General features: G+C 37.9%; 1 protein-coding gene across 2 annotated transcripts in view; it reads left to right on the forward strand.

The window, feature by feature from the left end:
• FAM171B (family with sequence similarity 171 member B) overlaps positions 1–26935 on the forward strand; it is a 71645-nt gene that overhangs the window by 23012 nt on the left and 21698 nt on the right. Inside the window, exons 2-3 of one of the 2 annotated variants that reach the window (XM_005573676.4) lie at positions 23251–23484; positions 26447–26539. The exons of the other annotated variant lie outside the window; for it this stretch is intronic. Of the exons in view, the coding sequence (XP_005573733.2) occupies positions 23251–23484; positions 26447–26539 (327 nt within the window). The remainder of the gene's footprint in view (positions 1–23250; positions 23485–26446; positions 26540–26935) is intronic. 2 annotated transcript variants of the gene reach the window in all.

Here is a 26935-nt window from a genome sequence, read left to right on the forward strand (position 1 = left end):
AAGCACATTGACTATATTATTTTATGCAATCCTCTTATAACCCTGTGAGGTATGTCTGTTAGGTGCTGTCGTTGTCCTCATTTCATAGAACAAAATTCAGGCAGACAGTGTAACTTGGCACGATGACATGGGTAGTGAGAGATGGAGCTGGGGTTAGAACCCTGGCTGTTTAGCTCTTAAAATAGACTATACAGCCTCTCTGGGAAAAGAGCCCATTCTTACTCATGAAGGCAGAACACATTTTTGAAAAATAGCGGTGGTACTTAAAACAATTACTCTTCTTTTAAAAAATGTGAAGAAGAGAACATGAGTAAAAATAAATACAATAAAAATAAATATTTAGAACCTTAGTTTATGGTAATCTCCTAGCCCAAGAAATTGTACGAAGAATTTTCATGTATTTATGATGCATGCTTTTCTTTGTTGGGGGTGCAGTTGAGATGGGAGTAAGGAGAGATCCATACATAAATAAGATTCTCAAAGGGATTAAAGAATTACTGTTCTGGTATTAAGAGGAGAGATCTTTTACATGGAGTTACATCATTGAATCACCAAGATAAAAAAAAAAAAAGGTTCATTTATTTTTCTTTCCAAGAGGACCGTATATGAGTCTACTGTAATGGATGCTTCTGATCAGATGCCCCTCCCGCTTCTCTGTCTCCTTCTCTCTTGCATTCCGTGCTGTAGTCAGGCTTTCCTCTCTGCAGTTTCTGCCAGCTGCTATCTTAGGCCTCAGTGATTTTTCTCTCTCTGCCTGGAAGTCTCTTCTGTCTGGATAGCTTCTGCTCGCTAAGGTGAGGAGAGACTTTCTGGTGTCACCTTTCACTTCTATCAGGAATCTTTCTGGACCCAGTCCGGGCTTTGTGTCCTGCTATGTTTCCAAATCCCATGATTTATTAATGCACGCTTTCTTCACGCTCAGTTGTCATGACATATGGATTTGTCTGCAGCCTCCTGCTAGACTTTCCAGTCCTATGGAGTATGGTCTATTGCTATTTTGCTGTTTGGCTGATAGTGCCTATCACCTTGACTGACAATTATTAGGTGCTCAATAAATGTTATTATAAATAAATGACTATTATTTCTGTTCATCTGGTTATCGAAACTCAAAAATCACAGTATCGTTTAAAATTTTCCCCATCTCAATATTGTGTCATTTGCCAAATCTGAAATGCTTTTGCTTCTGATCCTCCTTTGTTACCGCCTCTGCTCTAATTTTGATTTTCTTTTCTTGCTCCTAAACTATTTCAATAGCTATATCCAGTTTCTGACTGTCTAAGGCCATTTTACAAATTGCTCCTAGAGAGGTCTTTCTATACCAGAAAGGTCTTGTCACACACAGCTCCACCTTCCTTACATCAGCAGCGGAATGAAATCCAGTCGCCTCCATTGTTCCCAGGCTTTTTTCTTGCTACAGCTGACTGTCATTCCCTTAACATGCCTTAAAAACAAAACAAAACAAAAAGACACTTTTGCTCCTTTTCTCACACTATTCCTTCTTTCTGATGTGCCCTTGACTCAACTCTAGGTTTTCAAATCTACTCTTTCAAATTCAGTCTCAATTATTTCCTACTTGAAAATATCCCATATTCCCTCATTTAGAATCCATATTTCCCTCTTCTCTATCCCTATAATACTTTGTTTGTATAATTTTGTATGCCTTTCCCATTAGATTTTGAATTAATTCAGGCTTGAAATTGGGGAATATTAAATATACTTACATAAACATCTAACACAGCTAGCTACTAACTCAAAGAAGGTGTTGAATAAATAGAAGCTGTTATGCCATATACTTCTACTGGACCTGGCATTTTACTTAATTCCTGGTCAGTATTCATGTTTACTGAGGCAAATTTAATTGATATCTTAATTTTTTAAAAATACTGAGATGCTACCTACAGACGTTTTTCGTATGAAATGTGTATTGCACATGTGTTGTGTCATGTCTGCTTTTTCTTTTAAGACATTTCAATTTAATATATATTTTCTTTATTTTGCTTAAAATTTCCAAGCCTTCCTGGCAATACAGTTGCCATCTACTAATGCTGTAGACTGTATCTCATTCATGCTGTGCTATTCATGCTGTGCTATTCTTTAAGGCACTCAGTGTTCTTATAGCACCTGAATTTGTATTTACTGGTCAGTATTCCCTTCAGATGTTAAATTACAGGGAAAACCCTACAATTTACTAAAGTGTCAGAGAAACTTTGGAGAAAATGCTCCATCTAATTCTGTTTAAATCTAACCACTTTCCCCACTCTCCCAGCATGGTGTGTCTCATCTGCTTAAATGAAATGCTGACAGAAGATTTCAAACCCTTTCTGAAAGACATGCTGAAGCATGTATCTTGCAGTTTCTGAGTTCCATTTTTTTCTTCATTGATCTAAACATACTTTGCGCATTGATAGAACAAGGAGAGAAAGGTTTCTGTAAAAGGGAAAAATGGATATTTCATTTTTTCCCACTTTATTTCACTGTAAATAAATTATGTGAGTTCACCAATGGAATCCCAAAACAACAAAATAATATATATTGGACTGTTGTTGCTATCAGGCTATTGTTTGTGTGTTTAATTTTCTTTATAAGAAGCTCTCTTAACCTATCAAGAGACTGTTGTGAGGAAAAAAAAATAACAATCTTGGGAATGAAAGCTAAGTTAAAGGAAAATATAATGATTTCAAAGCATACTGAGCATTCATTTCCCTGTTAACTCCCTGCGGAGACAGGAGGAGTCACATTGATATATTGACTACAGTAAAATAATGTAGGAATACTCTCCTGTTTACAGTATAAATTGGCATCACATTCTGGAAAGCATTTTAGCAATGCACATCAAGAAGCTATGAACAGTTCACAGCTTTGACCTATTATTTCTCCTCCCCAGGAAGCAATTGTAAATTCAGACAAAGGTATATGAAAATAGATTTTGATTAAAGCATTGTTTGCAAATGTGAAAAATTAGGTCTAAACATATAGTAATAAGAAAATAGTTAATAATAACCCATAGGATTTTCTTAAATAAGAAACAAGATAATTTTAGAAATATTTAGTACCATGGTTGTATGTTTCAATATAATCTTAACTGAAAAACACAGCATATAATATTCTTTTCTTTTTTTGAGATGGAGTCTCGCTCTGAAATGCAATGGTGCAATCTCCGGTCACTGCAACCTCTGCCTCCTGGGTTCAAGCGATTCTCCTGACTCAGCCTCCTGAGTAGCTGGAATTACAGACACCTGCCACTATACCCGGCTAATTTTTGTATTTTTAGTGGAGATGGGATTTCACCATGTTGGCCAGGCTGGTCTCGAACTCCTGACTTCAGGTGATCTGCCCACCTCGGCCTCCCAAAGTGCTGAGATTGCAGGCATGAGCCACCATGCCTGGCCATAATATTCTTTATTGTCTAATTTTCTTTTTCCCCTCCTGCTTAATACATGTGCACTGTAGTTGTCATGTCATACATTTTGGTGAGTCACATAGTATCCCCTCTCCAGAATGACTCCTACTGATATAGTCAATATTAACAATTTGGTGAGTTTCTTTAATACATTACTGTGCTTATACAAATGTAGACATAAGTAATCACAATATGATCTGAATTTTATAGGTCTGCTTTTTTCAGTATGCTTTTAAAAGTGCTGGATGGAAATCAAGTGACCTCTGAAAAACGGGATTAGGAAATATTTTTATTTTTCTCTATAGTTTTTCATATTTTCCAAATTTTCTATGTACATCATGTAAAAAAAAAAAAAGAGAAAACAAACAAACAAACAAAACCCCTCTAATTAAACACATTAAATGTACCCAAACCCTGAGTTAAGCAGACATTTCTAATATGGGAAGGATGCAGAAATAAATGAGCAGAAAATGGCAGATAACAGTAATTTGTTTAAAAAAATTAATAATAACTATCAGCAGATCTGGCAGCCATCAAAAGTCAGCTTTCATTTTTGTCAGTGTCCTACCTCTCTGATATTCTGGGGTGCTTGTGCCTCTAGGGGTATGCATCAGGATTTGGGAGTAAGTCATAAAATATCAATGATATTGAAGATAAGTAATTTCAATTCTTATTGTTATAGTAAGAGAAACAGAACAATTAAATATGAACCGAAGAAGATGGCTTTAGGTCATATCCTCATATCCCTATCCCTTCAGGATATTACCTGTTTATCATTTTAGGTCACATCTTGGCTGTGCACTAGTAATCATCTGAAACCTTTTAAAAATGTGCTTCTCTAGACTCCATCTGCAGTGATTTTAACTTAATTGGGACTGGGGTGGGGCCTGGGAAGGTAGCAAAAGTTTAGTCTCCTAGGTAAGTCTAATGTATAGCCAGGGTTGAGAACTGCTGTTCTGGGCCAAGAGAGTTAAGCATTCTAGAGAAGGTTAACAATAGTAACACATTATGAAAATTGATAATCTTGAGGTTTTATAAGATTCTCATTCAACATTTCATTGACTCAAGCAATCAAGCAATCAGTCATGCTTTCAGAAAATAAAAGTGTATTTAGAATACTAAATGTTTTTTTCAAACAAAACATGTTTTCTAGAATGTTCTTACTAAGACAATAAAGTGAACAAGCACCTGTTAGATGTATACTAAGAGTTCATAAATGACTGATTTCTTGCTTAACATTGTTAGCCAGAATAATTTAATTTTACAATTCTCTAAACTCTCACTTTACCTGTAATTTTCTTGGTACTGTCACTCTTTCCTACTGACTTGTATACATATTAAAGGCAGCTAATTTATTTGTGTCTTTCTCAGTGCCGAGTACAGATCTTGCATATAGTAGGTGCTTAATAAAAGTACGTAGCATTAAGACTGCACAAAACAAAGGCTCCAAAACTTTCTTGGTTCACAGTCCCCTCAGTGTCTCAGTAGTTGTTTGGTAACCAGACTATGTAATGTCTAACTTAGTAGTCATTTGAAAAAAAAACATATTTGCTAATTGCTTAATGGGATATGTGTGCGCAACTTTGCCAACATTGGAATAAGACTGAAAATTTCCACCTTCATTTCCTGCTCAAATTTATTTTCATGAAGTATTTACTTTCTATCAGAGCAGTCACTGAAAACACAGCTTTACAAAGAACCATGTCATTTGATTGAACATCGTATGATCTAATGCTGAAATTGTAAATTCCCTGGAGTTTGTGGTATCTAACAGATGTTAGTATCATTGTGCTTGCATGAAAAATTTAAAATATCTTCTGGCACCCTATGAGTTCGTTGTATCACCTTTGGTAGCTTTGAGCATAGTTTGGGACCTGCCCCAAATCTCAGGCTTTTGATGATTTTCTGTTCTAGGTATGACACAGAATTGATTTACTAAATTTTTGTTCATTATGTTGTTTATTTTAGATGTGAATTGACAAGCCTGTATACATTCTAACAAAAGATAGATCACACTGTTTCTTTTCAGCATTAAAGATATGGAACCACTAAAAATAGGTGCTTAAAAAAAAGGGACTTAACTAGATTCAAGGCACTGTGGTCATATATGCTTTACAGCACCATTTTTTTTTATTCTGTGATCAACTGTTTCACATTTTAATGTTTTTAAAACTTGAATGCATGATATACCAGTGATCAAGTTTTGAATGCATGATACGCCATGCATTCATACAGCGAATGAATGTTTACCGTGCAGTAAAGAAAACTTCTTTGCTGCAGGATGGAGAGGACTGGGTTGTCTGGTTGCACAGGGCATAGATAGAGATGATGGCCTTTGGGCTGTGCTAGACAGTTCTCTTGGCAGGAAGTGGAGGCCACTGGCCATCCCAGTTGGTACAGACAGTTAACCTATCTTAAAGCTCATTCTATTGAGAAGTGTTAACATAGACTCCAATAATGAGTTCCGTCTTACCCCATTTCCCCTGGCTCAGAGTTGTGCAGCTCAAAATGGTAATCATGTTTTACAATTATTTGGTGTTTGGGGATATTGCATCCTTTTGGGGAACTTTGGGGGAATAATTTTTTGTGGGCATTTTCAGTTTTGGACAATAAATCCTTTTCAGGGTATTAATTATATAAATAGCAATAGCCTGATTCTCCTTTTGGCCTGGAGATGATACAGTCGTCTCCAGACTTCATTCATCAATTATACTAAATTGGGAATACTTAGGGGCATTGAGTCATTAAGCTGCAAAGGAGGCTAGGGTACTCTGTATCCAATTCAAGTAATTCACACTTAATTCATCCCCAAGGGGGTATTGTACCCTAGCAAATGGATCTAACCAGATTTCCATTGTTACATTCATGAGAGGGAACATTCAGTAATTGTTGATTCCCCAAAGGTCCTTTTGTCGCTCTCATATAGATTATCAATAATTTGAAACACCTGGAGGATGAACAATACTGTTAAGAGTCCCAACAAATGGCTCTTTTAAATAATAATTTATTATAAATAGTCTGTGTGAAATAGATTTTGTAATTCTACATTCAAAAATTTGTTTTCTCAAGTGAGACTTTCCCCCTTATGTCTTTTTTTTTAATTATTTTCAACTGTATTATTCTCATTTTTATTGCCAACTTCAATTTTGGTTCTAGTATTTTTCCAATTAATTACTTAAAGTTGGGTAACAGATAAATGATGAATTTAATCTTCATATGTTTGTTTTTCTAAGGCAGAGCAACAATGGTGGTCCTAATCTTGCATTTAAATCCTTTTTTAACATCAAAAGAATTAGTATATTTATTGAAGAAGTTGCCGAAGGAAAAAACGGTAAAGAATTAAAGAATTTGTACTTTGTTTAAAGTACAAAACTTACAAATGTTCTGTGCCAGAAATGATTGCTTACCCATCTTCTTGTCCCACCCTCTACTTCAAGGCCTTCTACCTCATTTCACATATTTGCATCTCTCCTTGCAATTATTAAGTGGTTTTGAGCCAGTAGTCCCATGTACTGGTACAAGAGTAAGGAGTTCATTCATTAATTCAAGTATTCATTCATTCAAAAATAAGTATTGATATTTGAGGATATAGTAAATAAAATGAGAATGTCAATGACCTTACAGAGTTAACATTCTAGTTGGGGAAACAGAAAATGAACCTAGTGAAAAAGTTATATATGTGTTAAGAAGGTAGTATGGAAAAATATTATGGAAAGAATAGATCAAAGTTGAGAAGTGGGTTAGCACAGCAGGTTTGGTTGCTCTGTCCTTGCTTGTCATGAAGCCTGGAGCTATGATTGTCCTTGGCCGGCTTCTGGGAATGTGGCCCTCAGAGTGTTCTTTATTTTACTGATTGATGATGATATTTTATATACCTGGAGCAATGGGGTATGCTGTTCCAGCTTGTCAAGACTTCAGGATCATTTAGCAAGATCATGATATACACTTGATATTTATGCTGGGGGTCCTGTGTTTCTGCTGCCCTCGCTAGTTATGTTACAGGAATGTGTCCACATGACCAATGCCTTGACAGCTTTGGACCCTAAGACTCTATTGGCCTTCCCTATGCAGAGACACTTCCTGTGTCCCTGCAGCTAACAGCTAGAAGAAATACGTTTTTCATGTTGTTTTACTCTTCATCCTTTTCTATAATAAAGCATAGTGCAAGGACATTTGATTCCTTTTGGTGAATCACCAACCTTAAGGTGGTCTTGGGACCACCGAAACACAGGAAAGTCAGATTGGGAGGAGAGGAGTCATGAAAAGTGTCATTTTGACAAAGATTTCTAGAAAGTGAGGGAGTAAGCCATTTGGATTTCAGGGAGAAGACAATTCTAGGAAGGAATTACCTATGCAAAGACCCGGAGGTGACAGCATGCCTGGAGTGTTCAAGAAAGTGTCAGGAGGCCATTGTGGATCAGAATGGATGAAGATAAAGAAGGGGAAATGAGCTGAGAGATGCAGTGGGCTCAGAAAAGGACATTGAGAGCAGAGGATGATGTCACTTAGCACATGCTTGCCGAATGAATTGCTAAATTCCCACCTTTCCTCTAAGGAGGAATATCTTCTTATGTTTCATCAGCTCATGTATTTCTATCTTTGGCAGAACCTTTACATATTCTTCTTAACCTCTTTGTTCTTTCCTCGTTAAGAATTTATGCTGAGTAGGCCGGGCGCTGTGGCTCACGCCTGTAATCCCAGAACTTTGGGAGGCCAAGGTGGGTGGATAACGAGGTCAGGAGATCGAGACCATCCTGGCTAACACGGTGAAACCCTGTCTCTACTAAAAATACAAAAAATTATCCGGGCATGGTGGTGGGCACCTGTAGTCCCAGCTACTTGGGAGGCTGAGGCAGGAGAATGGTGTGAACCTGGGAGGCGGAGCTTGCAGTGAGGTGAGATCACACCACTGCACTCCAGCCTGGGCGAGAGAGACTCCATCTCAAAAAAAAAAAAAAAAAAAAAAAAATTTTGCTGAGTAACCTCAGGAAAAAAATTTACTTTCTCTGTCTTCTTTTCATCTATTATGCCAAACATGACCCTGATCTTAGGCGATAACTCAGTTTGTGCTGTATCGATTCAAAGGAAGGGGAAATCAGTCACACCATGCCTCAGCGCAGAGGGTATATCTGAGCTGGGTCTTAAGGATAAGTATCTGTGATTGAATTCCCAGGTTCAGGGAGCTGTGCTATTCACTCCTTCCCCTCACACCCCATTTTCAAAACTCAATTCTGATTTTGTCTTCACAGAGGAGCACTCTCACGTTAGTCTGAGTTAGGTGCTCAGTACTTAAATGGCAGTGGTGACCAGTGCTTTTTCAAACACTTAAAATTATCTCGAGCTTTCCTCACTGGGCTGAAGCCTCTCTGTCTCTCTCTACCTAGTGCCATCACATAAAGTATCCTTAATAAATCTTGAATAAATGTCTGAGTTAGTGAATAAATGCTTGTGATTCTAAGGAAGGATGAAAAATTGGGAAGAAAAAACAAGTCAGGATGATAAATGCCTGTGGAGTGAGTTTGAACAATCTGTTTTAGGAGCTTGGGTCAGATTGATTGATTTCCATTGAGGAAAAAGGGTCCTTTAGGTAGGCAAGAAGGACCGGAGTCTGAATAGTAATGACTCAGCTCTCTCATTTGTTCTCTGTTGAGTTGTCTATTGTGTGTTAGTTCTTAAGTTATAAAGGTCCTTTTTATGTTATCCATTTCATTAGCTCTGGCGAATCACACTTATTTAAGCCTTCAGTCCTAATGGATAAAAAATGTATTTTATTTGCTCCATAACATTTTATACCTTTGGAGATCATGTCTTTATTCTATCTCATTAATTTCTTCTTAGAATTGACATTTTCTCTGTAATAAATATTAGTTTACTGCAAGTAAATTTGTTTTTGATTCAAACACGCACATATTTTTTTCTTTTTCTTTTAAACCTCAAAGCCAAATAAGAGTTTGGATCCAATCTGGGGCTTAAGCAACGGAAAGGAGGCTTTTCTATTTTACTGATTTTTTTTTTTTTTAATTCAGCACCCTGTTGTTTCTTTAAAAGAAGGAGGCTTGTGTGTCCATATTTGAAATGCTGCAGAGAGTAAACTGATTAAACCCTTTCTATCCCACTTTTCAGAATGCCTAATAATATGGTCCTTTTTCTTTATAAGCTCCTTCGTTGTCCTCAACTCTTTTCTGAACTTTCAGCCCTCATTCCAATTAAACAGGGAAATTGTGCTAGTACCCTGGGAGAAAGACTCATAAAACTACTTTGTTGATATTGTTTTATAGTAGTAAAAATAAAATGTTTAATTTACTCTTTGCCAGGATATAGTTCCCTTATATTATTTAGGAAGTTTTGCTACTCCCTAGTATCATTCTTCAGTCAAAATTGTTTTTTTCTAGTCAAAAATTCCAGGTTAAAGATTCTTATGAAAAAAAAAATGGTATTACTTTCTGAAAGGAAGAGGAATCTTGTTATTTAGTTCTTGCTGTAATTATTTTAGTAATGTAAAATATTTTTCACTGTCAAGTGTGGGATTAAGCTTAAAATTTTGTACCCAATACTGGGGCTGGAAAGCTGGCTATAATTTCTGGTGGCCCCTGCCGAAATCCTGCAATTATCATTCCTTTTTTCAGGTGCCTGGCCACTTCTGATCTCTTTCTCCTTTTTCTACCTCTCTCCCTTCATTCCTTTTCTCTCTGCAACTCCTCTTCTTCTGTCTCTTCCCCCGCACTCCTCTTTCATTTAGTAAGTATCCACACACTAACTCTTATTTAGCTCAAGCTTTAGTATGACTCATGACTGAGTTGGAAACAATAGGGGCTGTCAAGAACCTGCCTTTTGCAGAGAGAAGATGCACAGAAAAGGCAAACATGCCAGAATATATCATGTGTCATTAATCTGGTCAGTACAGAAGAGGAGATCCCATCTGCTTGGGCTGAGGGGACATTTATTTGAAAAGGGGACATTTGACCATACTTTGAAGGATAGGTTAGGATTTTAACAGGTAGAGATTTTTAAAAGGGTATTTCAGGTGGAAGAAAGAGATGAATAATTACACTGTAGCAGGAAAGTGGGTTGTCTTGGTTAGTGACCAATGACTGTTTATGAGACAGTATAGTACCGGGTTCTGCAAACTTTTTCTGTAGAGTGCCAGATAGCATTGTAGCAAACTTTGCCATCGTAGCAAGTGTAGCCACAGGTAATGTATAAATGAAATAGCATGACCGTGTTCCAGTAAAACTTTATTTACAAAATCAGAGTGGGTCAGAGTTGGCAGGCAGGCTGTAATTTGCCCATATCTGATATGAGTATGATGAGTGGGGAAAAAAGACTAGAAAGGGAGGTGGTGGTCAGATCTCAGAGAATTTTGAATGCTTGCCTAAAGTGTTAGAAAACAGTTGATATTATGTTTAGTGAAACCATGATGGTTATGTTTCTACTAATGATTTAAATACCTAGACATTTAAATTTGGAATTAAATTAAATTTGGAACCAGATTTCTTCAGGTATTTGTATACCTACCTCAAAACTAAGAGTTCTTGGTAACTGAATATTTTGTGTGAAAATGGTGGGTAGAGAGCAAACTAGGCCTCTGAATGACCCCAAGAAGCCTGATTTGGGAGGTAAGCAGAAACCTGGTATCTTTTGGGTCCCTACCACAGTATCTCCACAGAAGTAGATCAAAAAGTCAGATCATGAAAAATAGGTGAGAATTCATGGGCAAGTCCTCAGATGATCTGGACTCAAAATGTTGACATTCTTCCTGTTTAAAAAAAAAAATGATAGTGTAAACTGATATCGAAGTAGATATTAGTGTCATTATTTTTTGATACAGGAATTTTTATACATATTTTAAATTAATTTCTACATAATTTCTAGAAGATTGTGTTTGATACTATAGGAAGTTCTTTTGTCTGTTTCAGTACTCCTTTTCTACCTCCTTTATTGTAATATCAGAAATTCTGTGTTTTTCCTCACGTGTTGTTTCCCCTCAGAATTATACATCAAGGAAAGTCTGTTTTCTATTGCTTTCTGTATCCCCAGTCCCCATCTTGTGCATGTCTGAGCAAAAATAGGTAATCAGTAAACATTTGTTGAATGAATTCATGTAAATGAACATTTCTATTGTTTCCAACCATTTTATTCCCTATATTTTTGTGTTCTCCATTTTTCCTAGTTCTCAGGATACATAAACCTCAATAAAGTTTTTTGAATTTATCTCATTAAAATCTTGTTTTAAAAATTTGACCTATAGTCAGTTTATAAAATCTTTTTATTTTAGCAATGTATTCCTATAGGAGATAAAGTTGTAGCATATGAAATGAAATTATTATAGATACTTGCTTTTGAAACATAATGGAAATGAAGTAGGTGAGTTTTTGTACTGGATAAATCTGAAAATGAGGTAGCTTCTCCATGTGTATAGTTGTAACCTACATAATGGTGACAACATAATAGGATGATGTCAGAGTCTCTTGAAAAGAAGTGGGATTGTGATATTTTCAGCCTACCTACATAAAAATGTAAACGTCACCCAAATATATATAGTTAGCAGTATTTTTTAAGCCCTTTTGGACTTTTAGTTACCTATTTGTATTCTATAGGAAGACCGTAATATAATATTGGTTCTAATATTTTTTTCTAGAATATTCCTTTATACCTATTTATTATTATTTGAATTTTAGTGATTCTCACTACTTAACGATGCTTGAAACCATCTGCTAAATAGTTAAATCTTCTCCAGCAACCTCAGGACCTAGCTCACTGATATGTATTTTATTTTTACTTGTTTCTCTCAACATTTAGATTATGTTTTCTAAGGGTGCAGTTGAATCATTTAATATTGAACCATTTTAAAACAAATAGTGATATGTGGAAAAGATGATTATGTGGGCGAGACATAATGATTATAATTAAGTGACAGAGAAAATAAATATACTCATTGAAAGCTAAACAATTACACTGGAGAAGGGTAGGTAGACAAAAGCACCTCCAGCTGAAAATCATATATTTATTCATGGAATCTGCCCTGTCTAAATGCCAAAGTATTTTATTTATTTATTTTTATTTTTTTGGAGGAGAGAACTGGTAGAGGATTACTAGGGATATATATTGCTTCTGGCTGACTATGCTGCTTGCTTGATCAAGCTGTTTACATAATAGAAATCAGAAGCATCCTGTTATCAGAAGTCATAAGCAGCTAATTCTTTGTAACTTTTCCTTTTACTTGAAGTAAAAAAGAGTTGTTCATGCCTCATTAATTACTTTGACCAGGCTTTCAGCTGAGGTTTTTTTTTTTTTGTTCGTTTGATTTTAAATGCTGCTTTTGCTGTGGCTTGTGCTGAGGTGAGAGACAAACCAAGTCTGAGGATGGGGAAAAGAGTCTCAGAGAGTCAGTCAATGATAATTTCCTTCTGAGCATTGGTTGTGAGAAAATAAGTTAGTAAATATGATGAAAACCAAATCCCTAATGCTTTTCAGTAAGAGTTAATGTGGAACGTGGGACTTGGAGTCAGAGGGACTTGCCTGTGAATCCTGGCTATAACCTTATGAGCTGTGCAGCTTTTCGGTTTTTTGTTTGCTTGTTTGTTTGTTTGTTTGGAGACAGAATCTCTCTCTGTAGCCAGGCTGGAGTGCAGTGGCGCGATCTCAGTTCACTGCAACCTCTGCCTCCCGGGTTCAAGCAATTCTCCTGTCTCAGTCTCCTGAGTAGCTGGGACTACAGGCACGTGCCACCACACCTAGCTAATTTTTGTATTTTTAATAGAGATAGAGTTTCACCATGTTGGCCAGGATGGTCTCAATCTCTTGACCTCGTGATCCACCTGCCTCGGCCTCCCAGGGTGCTGGGATTACAGGCGTGAGCCACCGCAATTTCCTTGCTTTAAAGTTGGGAAATGTCTTACAGGTGTGTGTTAGGATGAAATTGGATAATATGTGTAAAGTTTCCAGCACTGGGCTGGATATGTGTGTGTGTCACACAACTAAACATGTATGTATGTATAAAACCTGTGATTTATGATGTCAGCTCTAACTAAGTGGGATTAAGGAGGAAACAACTGCAAGTCGGTTGTTTCCATTTTGAGCTAGAGAGGACCCCGTTGGTCAGGCCTGTATTATGCACTGAGTCCACTAAGCACTTTAAGATATAGATATAGGCGATCTCATCAGAGAGGGGATTGTGATTTGGATCATCAAGACTTGACCTTTGCAAATCTGTTTTTTTCTAAATATGATATTTTCTCATCAGATTTATATTAACATTATTGCATGTGAAAAAATAAAATCATCCATTCTGGATTAGAACACGTTTTAGAAAACATTTTATAAATCAAATCCAGCTTCAGAATGTCAGGAGGGTTTTAGTGTGTCTTAATTTGGCAACTGTACTTTTACAAGGATGAAACAGATGGAATATGCAGTTTTTTTTCTTTTGCGAATTTAGCTTAAGATCCTACCACACATTGGGATTTGTCTGTAAATCCAAAGGCTCTCAGACTCTCTGAAATTGATCTTTTAAACAAATGAATTAATAAAAATTCCCTATTGAATATGCTGTTGAAGGAGCCACTGTAGGTACATTTGGTTTGAACAAGATCTCTTATTGAATTTGAATAGAGAATCCTAATTCCCTTATGAGTTAGTTATGTTCAGTTTGTCTCTCCTATGGTTTACCATGCTTTTGGTACTCAACAGTATCCTTAATTCCTTCACATTCTATAACAGGTATCTATGTCTATAAAATAGTGGCCTGGTAAATATTATCCTTTATTTACAGTTGTACATATTTAATGTGCTTACTTAAGGAGCAAGCAACAGAAACAAACTCTGGCTACAAGAAATGAAAGGACTTTCTAGGAAAGATTATTATGTAGTTCACAGATCAGCTGGAAGGGCTGCACAGCCCAGCTTCTGGAAGGAGAGGGACTAGGGAAGCACTAGAAAGCACAATGGTAAGGCCTCATAGACTTTCCAAGGTAATTCAGTTCCAGCAACCATTAGCATCCCTGTAACTGTATTCATATTTTGAGGTCCAGATAGAATCTGTCTGGCCTATACTAGTTGGGTGCTTTATGCTGGTGGCTCAGTAAATTTTGACTGAAGGATTAGGGACTGGGTGGCTGGGGGAATTATTTCAAATTGAGCAGCAGCTACTTTTTCTCTACACATACAGTTTTTTAATACTATCCAAGTACCTATCCAAGTACATTTGGTTTAGAAGCCCATCATGTCATATATATCAGGGGTCTGAAACCCCTTGGACACGGACAGATAAAGATACTGAGACCTATCAGGAACTGGGCCTCACAGCAGAAAGTGAGCAGCGGGTGAGTCAGTGAAGCTTCATCTGTGTTTACTGCCACTCCCCATCACTCACATTACCGCCTGGGCTCCGCCTCTTGTCAGATCAGTGGCAGCATTACTTTCTCATAGGAGCATGAACCCTATTTTGAACTGAGCATGTGAGGGATCTAGGTTGCATGCTCCTTATAAAAATCTAATTCCTGATGATCTGTCACTCTCTCCCATCACCCCGAGATGGGACCATCTAGATACAAGAAAACAAGCTCAGGGCTCCCACTGAGGGGAGTTGTATAATTATTTCATCATATATTACAATGTAATAATAATAAAGTACACAATAAATGTAATACATTTGAATCATCCTGAAACTATCCCCCTAACCTGGTCCATGGAAAAATTGTCTTCTCTGAAACCAGAGCCTGGTGCCAAAAAGGTTGGGAGCCACTGATATATCTTACTATTATAACCTTTTTTTTTTTTTTTAAACCCAAGTGTTATATTTTCCATTTGAGTTTGAGGACATGGTTTGGCATGAGTATGTGTGTATATGGCCAGGCGATGCTTTTTCTTTTTAATTGATGTTAAATAAGAATTTAAATTCTCAATGATGATGGCAATCATATATTACTTGAGTTAATTTAGTAGTGTCACCCCAAGCCCCACTGTTCCATAGTTCAAAGATGGCTTTGGAGTCCTTCGTGGTGTTGGCAGTGGTGAATCCATATGGGTCTGCAGCCACCTCAGTTCTTGCCTTCTCAGAAGAAAGAATTCAACCGAGGGATGTAAGGCAGAGAGAGAGCAAGGGAGGTTTTAGAGCAGGCAGGAAAGTTTATTAAAAGGTTTTAGAGCAGGAACAAAAGTAAAGTGCACCTGGAAGAGGGTCAAGCAGGCAACTTGAGATTCAAGTGCACGGTTTGACTTTTGACTTGGGGTCTTACATATTGGCAGCTTCCAGGGTTGCTTTGCTTCTCTGATTCTTCCTGTGGAGTGGGCTGTCTGCATGTGCAGTGGCCTGCTAGCACTTGGGAGTGGCTGCATGTGCAGTGTGTTTACTGAACTTGTACACATGCTCACTTGAGGCATTTTCCCTCACCAGTCAAGCGTTCCTAGAGGAAGGTCATATTTCAGTTAAACTCTGCTATTTTACCTCTTAGTGCACCTGCTTGGGCCCACTCACCCAACTCCTGAGATCTCATCAGGAAGCTACTGATCACCAGTTTTAGATTTTCTATCTACTGGGAGACTGCCCTTCCCTGGTGCTGGCTGTGACCAATTATTATTATGGAGAGACAATTTAACAACTGCATCACCATTTCCTGATGTTTGCCTGACATTCATTCCTGGTGAGGGTGGGTCCTCTCCTGCCTTGCTCATGTCTGACTACCGACTGTAACAGTGGGTGTATTTGAAGACTGGCGTGGCCTCTTACCATCTGTGAGACTTTGGTCAATTTCCATGACCTATCTGAATCTTCATTTTTTAAAATGAATAAAATGGATTTGATGTTATGTATTTTACAAAGGTATATTGAGATTTTTGCGGTCTGTACATATAAGACTTGGGATATAACTGACCAATGGGTTCTTCTTGCCTACTTCCCAGATACAGCCGATTTATCAAGGCAGGGGAATTGCAATAAAGAAAGAGTTTAGTTCACACAGAGCCAGCTGAACAGAAGACCAGTTTATTTATTACTCAAATCAGTCTCCCCCAAGAATTTGGAGGTTTTTCAAAGGTTGTTTTGTCACAGGATCCTTGGGGTATCACTTTGCCAGCCACAAACCTTTGTGGCTGGTGGTTTCTTTGCTCGAGTTTTGCTCAGGCCCACTGGGCTCATCCTTCCCACTTGGCCCAGCAGGCTGCACTCAGCTCACACTACTGGCCTGGATCTCATGCCTGCCAAGGGTGAGCCAGGCACAGAGCAGTGAGGGGTGCATGAGTGAGTGAACAGCCACTGCACACAGTCAGACATACCAACTGTGACAGGGCAGGCAGCTCCAGGTGCTGGCATGGGTGCTGGCTCCCTGCAAGGCTGTGGCTGGACCAGGTGTACCTCAAATGGCTTCCACTACAGGCACCAGGGAACACAGTGGCATCTGGAAGCTTGGAGGCTACAGGAACCACAGAGCCTCAAAGAGGGTGTCTCAGACTTGACTCAGGGAGCTCCTAGGTCTGGGCTTCCTGAAGGACCGCAGCTATTCTCTTTCCTTCTTGTTACCTGCAGTGTGGTGAGTGGAGGGGCATATGTCAACCCTGTATGTGTTACAGCTCTTTCAGTCCCAACCATTCAGTGGGGCCTGAGTTCTTATCCCACATCCAGGAAAAATGAAGTGCACAGACAACTGGAGGGTGAGCAAGGTGAAGAGGTGCTTTATTGAGCAAAAGTACAGCTCTCAGGAGACTGTAGGATGGGTGTTATCAGCGTAGGTATAAATGATACCCTGACGTGGGTAGCTCCTTTCCACAGGCAGGACATCTCGATGAGGACAGCCCTCAGCAGAGAGGAGACCCAGAGTGGGTAGCTCCTATCCAGAGGCAGGTTGTCCCAATGTCTATAACCCTCAGCAGAGAGGAGACCCAGAGCGGGTAGGTAGCTCTTATCCACAGGCAGGTTATCCTGATGAATACAGCTCTCAGTGGAGGGAAGACCTGGAGTGGGTAGCTTCTGTCTTCAGTTAGGTCATCTTAATGATTGTGCAGCCGTCAGTGGAGAGAGGATACCTGGAGTGGGTAGCTCCTATCCATAAGCAGGTCACCCTAACATCTCTGCGGCCCTCAAGTCAGAGGCAATCCAGAGTGAATAGCTCCTATCCGCAGGCACATCATCCTGTCCTCTGCCTGAGTCTGGCTGAGTCCAGGGTTTTTATGGGCTTCAGAGTAGAGGAAGTATATGCTGATTGGTCCATGAGTGGGCCAGGAAATGCACCGTAAGTTCTCATTCTGGTCTGTGGAACTGGCAGCCTGGCCTCCATGCTTCAGACCATCCCTGGCCTGAAGGTGGGGCTTCACCAGGGACCCACCCATTCCTGCCCAGGAACCTGACTTCTGCCACCATCAATCATGTTGTCCATGGTGCGCAGGTTGTTTGTGCTGAGGGGTACCCACAATCCCGCGTGGAGCCACCCTCGGCCTCTGCTGTTTCCCTCCTGTAGCCTTCAGTGCCCAAAGTCTGGAGGAGGCCTAGGTGGCAGGGGGCTGGCCTATCAGTGCTGCCCCAAGTGTGTGCACATTCAGCTGGGTTGCAAAAGTGCCTGTGCTTGGCCACAACTTTGCTTTGCCCCAGAGCTGGCACTGGGAGCAGGGAGAAGCCAGACAGTGGAAGCAGACACTTTCAAGCCTGTGAGGGAAGGGAGCTTCCTGGGACCCTGAGAGCAGAGAGATGCTGGGGTCTGCAGCTGCAGCTGTGCCCAGGAGTGTGGGCTCCTGCCCCACCAACTCGGTAGGGGCAGGGCTCCCTCTGGCCCTGTGGATTGTGCAGCCCCAGCTGTGCCTCCCCTGCTGCAGCTGGCATCCTCACAGTGGCTGCTCCACATGGGCTGTCACTGCTATCAGTTTGGGGGAAGCAGGGGGCGGGGTGGCAGTGGCTAGGCAGTGGGTGCTTTCTGCTGATTGGTTGGGTCAGAGATGAAATCATAGGGAGTCAAAGCTGTCCTCTTGAGCTGAGTTGCTTCTGGATGCTGCCACAGGAGTGGTGGAGCCATCAATTCAGACATTAAAAAACCTGAAAAGATATCTCAAATGGCCAGTCCTTAGGTTCTACAATAGTGATGTTATTTGCAGGAGTAATTGGGGAAGTTGCATACCTTGTGACCTCCAGAAGAATGGCTGGCATTCTACACCTTAGAATTCAGGCTCCTCACATCCTCCTAACCCGATTATCTCACTAACTTTACAAAGGCAGTTACATTTTTGAGTAAGGGCGATTATTATTTAAACTATAAACTAAATATCTCACAGTGCTAGCCCGCCTTAGCCCAGGAATAATTAAGGTAGCTTGAAGGCTACAGGCAAGAGGAAGGGTTTGGTTAGATCAGATCTCCCCAACTGTTATAATTGTCTGTTATAATTTTTATAAAGGTAATCTGAGGCACATATATTTATTCTTTACCTTCATTTTTTGATTTTAAGTTGTTACAAACATATTTGTTTTATAACAAAATACTATTAATGGGCTGAATTTATGATACAATGGAAAAAATAGTTTGAGGAACAGCTTAAGACCCAAAGCTTATTTGGTCTTTTATTACTGAATGTTCTTCAATTTATCTCTTAAAAGTAATGATACTAATGACTACTCAAAGTAATTTGACCCCTCACAAGGTTTTCTATTATTATTAATAATGCAAAGCAGATGTGTGGATAAACTTTACTTATCTCTATATCACCTTGGAATCTCTTCCTCATATTTATATTTGAATATATATGAGATTGTTGTTCAGGAAATTGTTTCAGACAGACTGATGGACCTCATTTTAAGGTATGACTTGATATAATCTTCTCTTTGCTATTCTCAATCAATTCTTCCCATCTCCACACTCTAAACTGAGATGATAATTGCTTTTAAGAGAGTAACCAGGCAGATGTAGGGCAATGGTTTACAAGATAAGCTTTGATGAGAGGTGTCCTGAGTTTATGTCCTGTTTCCTCCATTTACTGAGGGTTAGCCATGGTTCATTTTCAAACTTGCAACTCTCAGTTACCAATATGTATAAAATAAAACAACAATATCTCTTCAATGAGGTTTTTTTGAAGAGTAAGTAGAATAATGTACTTAGAAACTAACACAATGCATGGCTCATTACCCCCAGCACATTTTAGTTCTTATTATGGTTAAAATTTTCATAATATATTTCATAAACATATACCGAAATATGTTTATATCTGTGTGTGTGTGTGTGTGTGTGTGTGTGTGTGAGAGAGAGAGAGAGAGAGAAAGAGAGAGAGACAGAGAGAGAGAGAATAGTGTTTGGATAACATTTAACCTTTTAGACTCTGGAAGGGATCAGAGCTTTTTGTTTGTTTGTTTGTTTTTTAGTTTGGTGGATTGAACCTTCCCTAGGACTGGGTGATTATTGCAAAAGTTATATTTGTATTTGAAATGTCGTTATGATCCAGAAGCAATTTAAGGTCCAGTTTAACAAAGAACGGACAAGGTATAACTATTTTGATAGCAATATTGAGGCTCCGTCAACATTGACTAGAATTTTTTATCTGATGTGCTGTTCTTGATACAAATTTTGAGTAAAAATAGGTTTATGCAAATGCATTGCAGCATAATCAATCTTTGTATTTCTTATCAGTGTACTCTAATGTTTGTGAAGTGCTCTCTAATCGTGGAATAATAATTTTTATTACCAATCACATTAAGTGATACACAAGCTTTGTACTGGACACATTATTTCATTTTATTATCTCAAAGTAGCTATTTTCCTGATTTTACATATGAGCAAGTGGACTTTGGGAGCTAACTTACCCAACGTCACATGTCTAGGGAATGGCAGAGGTGGATAGTGACTGACTCCAGAACCCATTTTACAGGGAAGAGAAAGCATCTTTCACAGAGATGTGATACATGCTTACAAAAGCACTTTCATGGTGGTACAAACTTTCTTGGGCAGACGTTATCAAGATCTGTACTTAAGGAGTAAGACTAGAGGTTTAAGTAAAAAACAGACTTTAGTTTTCATTTTCCTCAAGATATGTTGGTTTCTTTTCTTTCTCTTTTTTTAGGATATGGGGTCATGCTGTGTTGCCCAGGCTGCAGTGCAATGGTGAGATCATGGCTCACTGCCGCCTTGACCTCCTGGCTAAATGATCCTCCCATCTCACCCTCCCAAGTAGCTGGCACATGCCAGTACACCCAGCTAATTTTGATTTTTTTGTAGAGATAGCATCTCACTATGTTGCCTAGGCTGGTCTCGAACTCGTGGCCTCAAGCAATCCTCCTGCCTCAGCCTCCTAAAATGCGGGGATTACAGGCATGAGCCATCGTGCTCAGCCTTGTTTTATTATATACCTAATGGATAATGCTTTTTGATATTTTGGAGAAGGATTTTTGATATTTTGTATATTTGGCACTGAAAAACATCTTCTGCTTTCCAGACAGCGGAAATAAATAAAAGAGCTAGCCATGCAGTAGTGGCATTTTATTCTGAGAACTTTGACTACATTTGGAATGTGTTAAATCTGTATAACTTGATAGTGTTACAAGATTCCTACGGTGCTGCTTTGACAACCAGAAATCTCTGCAGCTGACTCTGTCTGCATGTTGCTCAGCCCAGCAGGCTGTGCTCGGCTCACGCCTGCTCAGATCCTGCACTGGCTCCACACTCAGCCTGTGGCTGGACTGGGCATGCCACAAGTGGCTTCTGTGTTGGGTGCTGGCATCTAGACTAGGGGAACATGAGATGCCATGAATTCAGAGATGCCAGTGATCATGGGGCCCCAAAGGATGTTACAACTGTGGCTTGAGGGGGTCCCAAGGTCTGAGCTTCCAGAAATGTTGCAGCTCTCCACTTCCATAGCTTGGTGAGTGGGAGCATGTTACAGCTACTTTATTCCCACTATCCACAGCCCATTGGGCAGACGTCAAGGTTACAGCTTGTTTGTTTCTGCTGCCCACAGTCTGGTGAGTTCTGGGTTCTTGTCCCATGCCCAAGAAGAATAAAGTACACAGACACTGGAGAATAAGTAGGGCAGAGAAGAATTGTATTGAGCAACAAAAGGAAAGCTGTCAGTGAAGAGGGGACCCTGAAAGCAGGGTAGCCATCTGTGAGTCTGAGTCTGGAGTTTTTGTGGGCTTAGAATGGGGAAGTACATGCTAGTCCCTGGGTCATCTTGGAAAAAGCACCATTCAGTTGGTGAAAAGCCATCATCCAAAAGGAACCAATCAAGAGAGAGAGGGTAAGACAAAGATAGTAGTTCTCACTCTGGTCGTGGACACTGTCCAGAACTGGCAGTTCAGTTTTCCGGTTTCAGGCTTTCTTTGGCTTGAAGGTTGGCACTGAAAGGGGACTCATTTCTGACTGTCTAGGAATTTGTCTGTCTCTTGTTGCTATTGATAGCATTAGAGTTAGTGAAACACAATAAAAATGTATTTTCCTTAAGAGAGAACCTCAATCTTCCCATTATTAACTGCTGTCCTTTCTTCTTTTTTAATTGATAGGAAAAAAATGGAGTAATATTGTGCCTTAATAACAAATACAGCCATGTATAACTTAACAATGGCAAGACACTATGAGAAATGCATTGTTAGGTGATTTTGTTTTGTGAACACCATAATGTACTTATACAAACCTAGATGGTATAGCCTACTACACACCTAGGTTATATGGTATAGCCTATTGCTCCTAAGCTATAAGCCTGTACAGCATGTTACTCTACTGAATACTGCAGGCAATTATAACACAATGTTAAGTGTCAGTGCATCTAAACTTAGCATAGAAAAGGCACAACAAAAAGACCATACAAAAGATTTTTTAAAAAAATAGTATACTTGTAAAGGGCACTTACCATGATGGAGCTTGCAGGACTGGAAGTTGCTATGAGTGAGTGTGAGTGAATGTGAAGCCCTAGGACATTACCGTATACTACTGTAGACTATGCAAACACTCCACAGTGGTATGCTTAGGCTATATTAAATTTAGAAAAACATATTTTTCTTCAATAAGTTAACCTTAGCTTACTATAACTTCATAAACAAAAAAATTTAAACTTTTTGATTCTTTTGTAATAACACTTAGCTTAAAAGAAGCACATTGTACAGATGTACAATTTTTTTTCTATCCTTATTTGATAAGATCTTTTTCTATTTTTAAAATTTTTTACTTTTTACTTTTTAAGCTTTTTTTGTTAAAAACTAAGACACAAATATAAACATTAGCCCAGGCTTACACAGGGCAGGATCATCAATATTATTGTTTTCCACCTCCACATCTTGTCCCACTGGAAGGTCTTCAGGGGCAGCAGCATGCATGGAACTGTCATCTCCTAAGATAACGATGCCTTTATTTTTTTGGAATACCTCCTGAGTCTTTTTTACAATTAACTTTTATTTTTGTGTGTAGAAGGACTGCGTTGTAAAATAATGATTAAACAGTATAGTAAATTCATAAACCAGTAATGTAGTCATCGATTATCAAGTTTTATATGCTGTACCTAATTATATATGCTATACTTTCATACAACTGGCAGCACAGGTTTGTTTACACCAGCATCACCACTAACACGTGAGTAATGCATTGCACTGCAACACTATGATGGCTATGATGTCACTAGGCAATGGGAATTTTTTAGCTCCATCATAATCTTCTTGAAGATTATATATGTGGTCCATCATTGACTGAAATGTTGTTATGGAGCACTTTACTGTATTAAAATTTATTTCATTTTAGGAAGAATAATGAATTCTTCATTATTATATGTATTTATGTGTAGTTCCTAAGTTAAACAACAGTTTTGTACTGTTATTTAGATATGTTGAATGACACTTAAAGACTGACATATGCATTATAGGATACAACACGCTGCAATTTCTACCTTTTTCTTTCCAGTGTCTGTATTTATGCTGAAAGTTCAGGTGAATGACATCATCAGTCGTCAGTACCTGAGCCAAGCAGTTGTAGAAGTGTTTGTAAACTACACGAAGACAAATTCCACAGTAACAAAAAGCAATGGAGCAGTCCTGATAAAAGTACCCTACAAATTAGGACTTAGTTTAACTATTATTGCTTACAAAGATGGCTACGTGTTGACCCCTCTGCCTTGGAAAACCAGAAGAATGCCAAGTAAGCACTTAAACACTATTTTTGTTTTGTTTTGTTTTTGCTAAATATAAATGAATTTTTTTCTCTGTTTGGGGAATATCTTGTTCTGGTAAGCTGAAAATGAGAAAGCTTAAGTCAGTATAAAGAGGTTAGAAGGGAGTGCCACTTTGAAGAAAACATTGTCTTGGTCTTTTCAGGCTGCTATAATGAAATACTCTAAGCTGGGTAGCTTGTAAAGAAGAGGAATTTATTTCTTGTAGTTCTGGTGTCTGGGAAGTCTAAGATCAAGGTGCCAGCAGATTCTGTGTCTGGTGAGGGCTTTTTTGTTTATAGATGATATCTTCGGTATCCTCACATAGTAGAATGGGCAAACAAGTTCTCTTGGGCCTGTTTTAGTTCAGGGTGTTATGTCCCAACAGGTAAACTATCTGAAACCTCCCTAACATATTATAGATTTAATTCATTTTTTTAAATTGGCAAAAATAATCTTTAAAGAATAAATGTGCAAAGATACATGGGAATCTTGTAAAAATACATCTCCTAGGGGCGATTTGCCATTACAGACAACTAAAATATTATATATCTACAAAATTAACAGTGAGTGATATTGTGCTATAAGTTGTATTATGGTGCAAATTGGACACAGTATTTATAAAAATGTTATCTATAATAAGATGCCATTAGAAATCATTGAGAAAAGGTTGGATAGTCATTAAATGATAGATATATTTTGGTTAACTATTTGGAATAAATTAATTGAATCCATATGTGAAAATATATTGCTTAGATCGATCAAATGTGTAAAATAATTATATTAAATAAGAAAATAAACTATCTGACCTTTCAGTTAGGATGGTCTGTTTAAATTTAAAACCAATAAAAGGTGCCATAAGCTATATATGAACATATTATTTTAATAAACTCCTGTATGTCATAAACATAAAAAGCAACTAAGGTTGGAAATATATTTGGAACAATAAGGCATAATGTCCTTAATATGTAAAGAATTCATACAAATCAATATGAAAATGCCAAGACCCTGACTAAATAAGGTAAATGGACAAAATCATGGCCTATCAATTTTCAAAACAGGAAATACAAATGGTTAGTAAATATGACAACATGCTTTAATAATCTAAGATCAGTACACCAAAGAAATACACACTTCTTAGATTTTTTTTACCTTAAAAAAGTTGTTAAATGATTATCTTTAATATTGTCAAACAAGATAGGATCAGCATTCTCAAACATTCTCGGTAGAAGTACAAACTGGCAAAATTACCTCGGTAAAAATTTTTGAAATGTTTGTGTCAAAGTCTTCAAAATCTTCATAAACTTTGACCCAGTATTCCACTTTATGAATCTGCACAAATAAACGCATGTTAAAATATTAAATACAGTGGACAGACGTTCATGCACCAGGAAGTTGATGCAATATTTTTGTAATAGTGAAATGGAAACATTCTAAATCTATGGGATTAATGCAGTAAATAAGTAAATCTTGATACCTTAATAAATGAAATATGTGTGTTAAAAATGTTACAAAAAGTACGTTTTGAGAGAAATACGTTATTAAATGAAAAAGGCAGGGTAACAGTATTCTGTATACAATATCATAATTCACTATTTTAAAAAATCACAGGAATACCCAACAAAGAGCTATAATAAAATATTATTAATGATTGTTCCTGTGGTGGTATTGCAATGATCATCACTTTCATCTTATTTTCTGTGTTCCTCAAGTTTTTCACAGTAGGTATTACATCCCGTTTATAATAGGAAACAATTTTCATGGGAAAAGAAATCTGAATGTGTTTGAGGTTCAGATTCTCTTCATGTTTAATAGACGTGTGACTGAGAAAGTATCCAAATATGGGTTAATGTCTTACTTAAAATCACCTTGACGTTCAAACTGTGACCCTCCCACCTCTCCAATTTAATCCATTAATCAGTCTAAATGTTAATATATTCTGAAATTGAAATTACATTTTTATTTGGTAGTTCTCTTTTCCTATGGAAGGAGAAAAGTATATTTCATTTTACCTCCATACATCATTGTATACTTTTTGTATTTTACTTTTCTCCATATTTTCTTTAAATTCTTTGAAATATCTCAAAATAATAAAAGTATTTCCATGCAACTATGTTTTCTCTTAAGAGATTTGAGGATGCCATCCTATTTCTATTTTAAATACACAGCATAGAGGAAAGATATCAAACGAGAACTTGTGCTTTGGGAACTCCTCAAAACTGATTTTTCTTTTGAAGGATTGATAAGTTTGATTTGATCTTGCTTGTAAAATGGTCTTTTGTGCCAGCTTCTTGCTCCAATCTTGAAATAATATCTTTCAGGTAATCTGCACTTAACTCATCCCAACAGGTAGTTCAGCTGCCTACACTTGTAGGCAGGTTTACCTCCATCCTGCATTACTACTAAAGGTTGACTTTGAATCATTTTGTGTGTTAAATTGTTTCCTTCTCTGCCAGCTCAGGATCGTTTTGGCAAACCACACCGTGTGCAGAAAAGCACTGTGCTCTTATGTGAGAAGGTAAAAATGAAAAGTGGATATAGTTTTAGTCTAGAGAAGCTTGAATCATGGAGCCAAAAAAATTTTTTTAAATATTAATAACAAGTAACAATTAGAGAAAATGTATCGGGGGGTTATTCAAGCATTTAACTTGATCATTTATATCTGGGGTTACAGAACATCATTCATCACCTTTGTATAGACTACTACTATCACATGGAACAGATTAGTAAAATAAATAGTGTTAACCAATGTTTTCTTCTTACTTTATTGTGACCTTTTACCTCCATCATATTTTATATTCATTCTTCCTTTGTTTTGAATTGCTCTTCCCATCAAGCAGTTGTTCCCCGCGACACACACACTTTTTGAGACTTGCTGTTATGAAACTATATTTGTCCTAGTTTTTTCCCCCTCACGTTAATACAATATTCTAACTGTGCTATATTTCACAGTATATTCATCAGTTACACTTTCACTGTTCCCGCAAAGTCAAGCAAATATATGGCTATTTGAAGACACTGTTTTAATTACTGGAAAATTAGCTGGTAAGTACCATACTTCTAAGTAAACACTTCAAGTTATTGTTGTATAGCTGCACTTCTTCACCAAGAATCAGTGTGAATTATAACTTGAGAAAATCTAAATTGTTCAGTATGATTAGTACTGACTATAAGTTGATCTGAATTGATACTTATTTTACTGTCAAATGAATGGTGTGGCTTTTTTGTGTAACAGGAATCATTTTTTCCGTTACTATTTTAGCCCCTCAAATAGGCACATTGTAGAGAACTTCTGTTCTTCTTTCCAAGTCACATTTCTTACTGGGGCTTCCATGGTGGGAGAAATTGAGGAAAGGGCAGGACATATTGCTCAGGCCTTTGGGGCTAATTTGCAGATTGCCTCCTTCCTGCCCCCCGCATTAAATTTGTCGCTTTCGTGGG

The sequence above is a fragment of the Macaca fascicularis genome, chromosome 12 (assembly GCF_037993035.2).
Source record: "Macaca fascicularis isolate 582-1 chromosome 12, T2T-MFA8v1.1".
Classification (NCBI taxonomy): domain Eukaryota; kingdom Metazoa; phylum Chordata; class Mammalia; order Primates; family Cercopithecidae; genus Macaca; species Macaca fascicularis.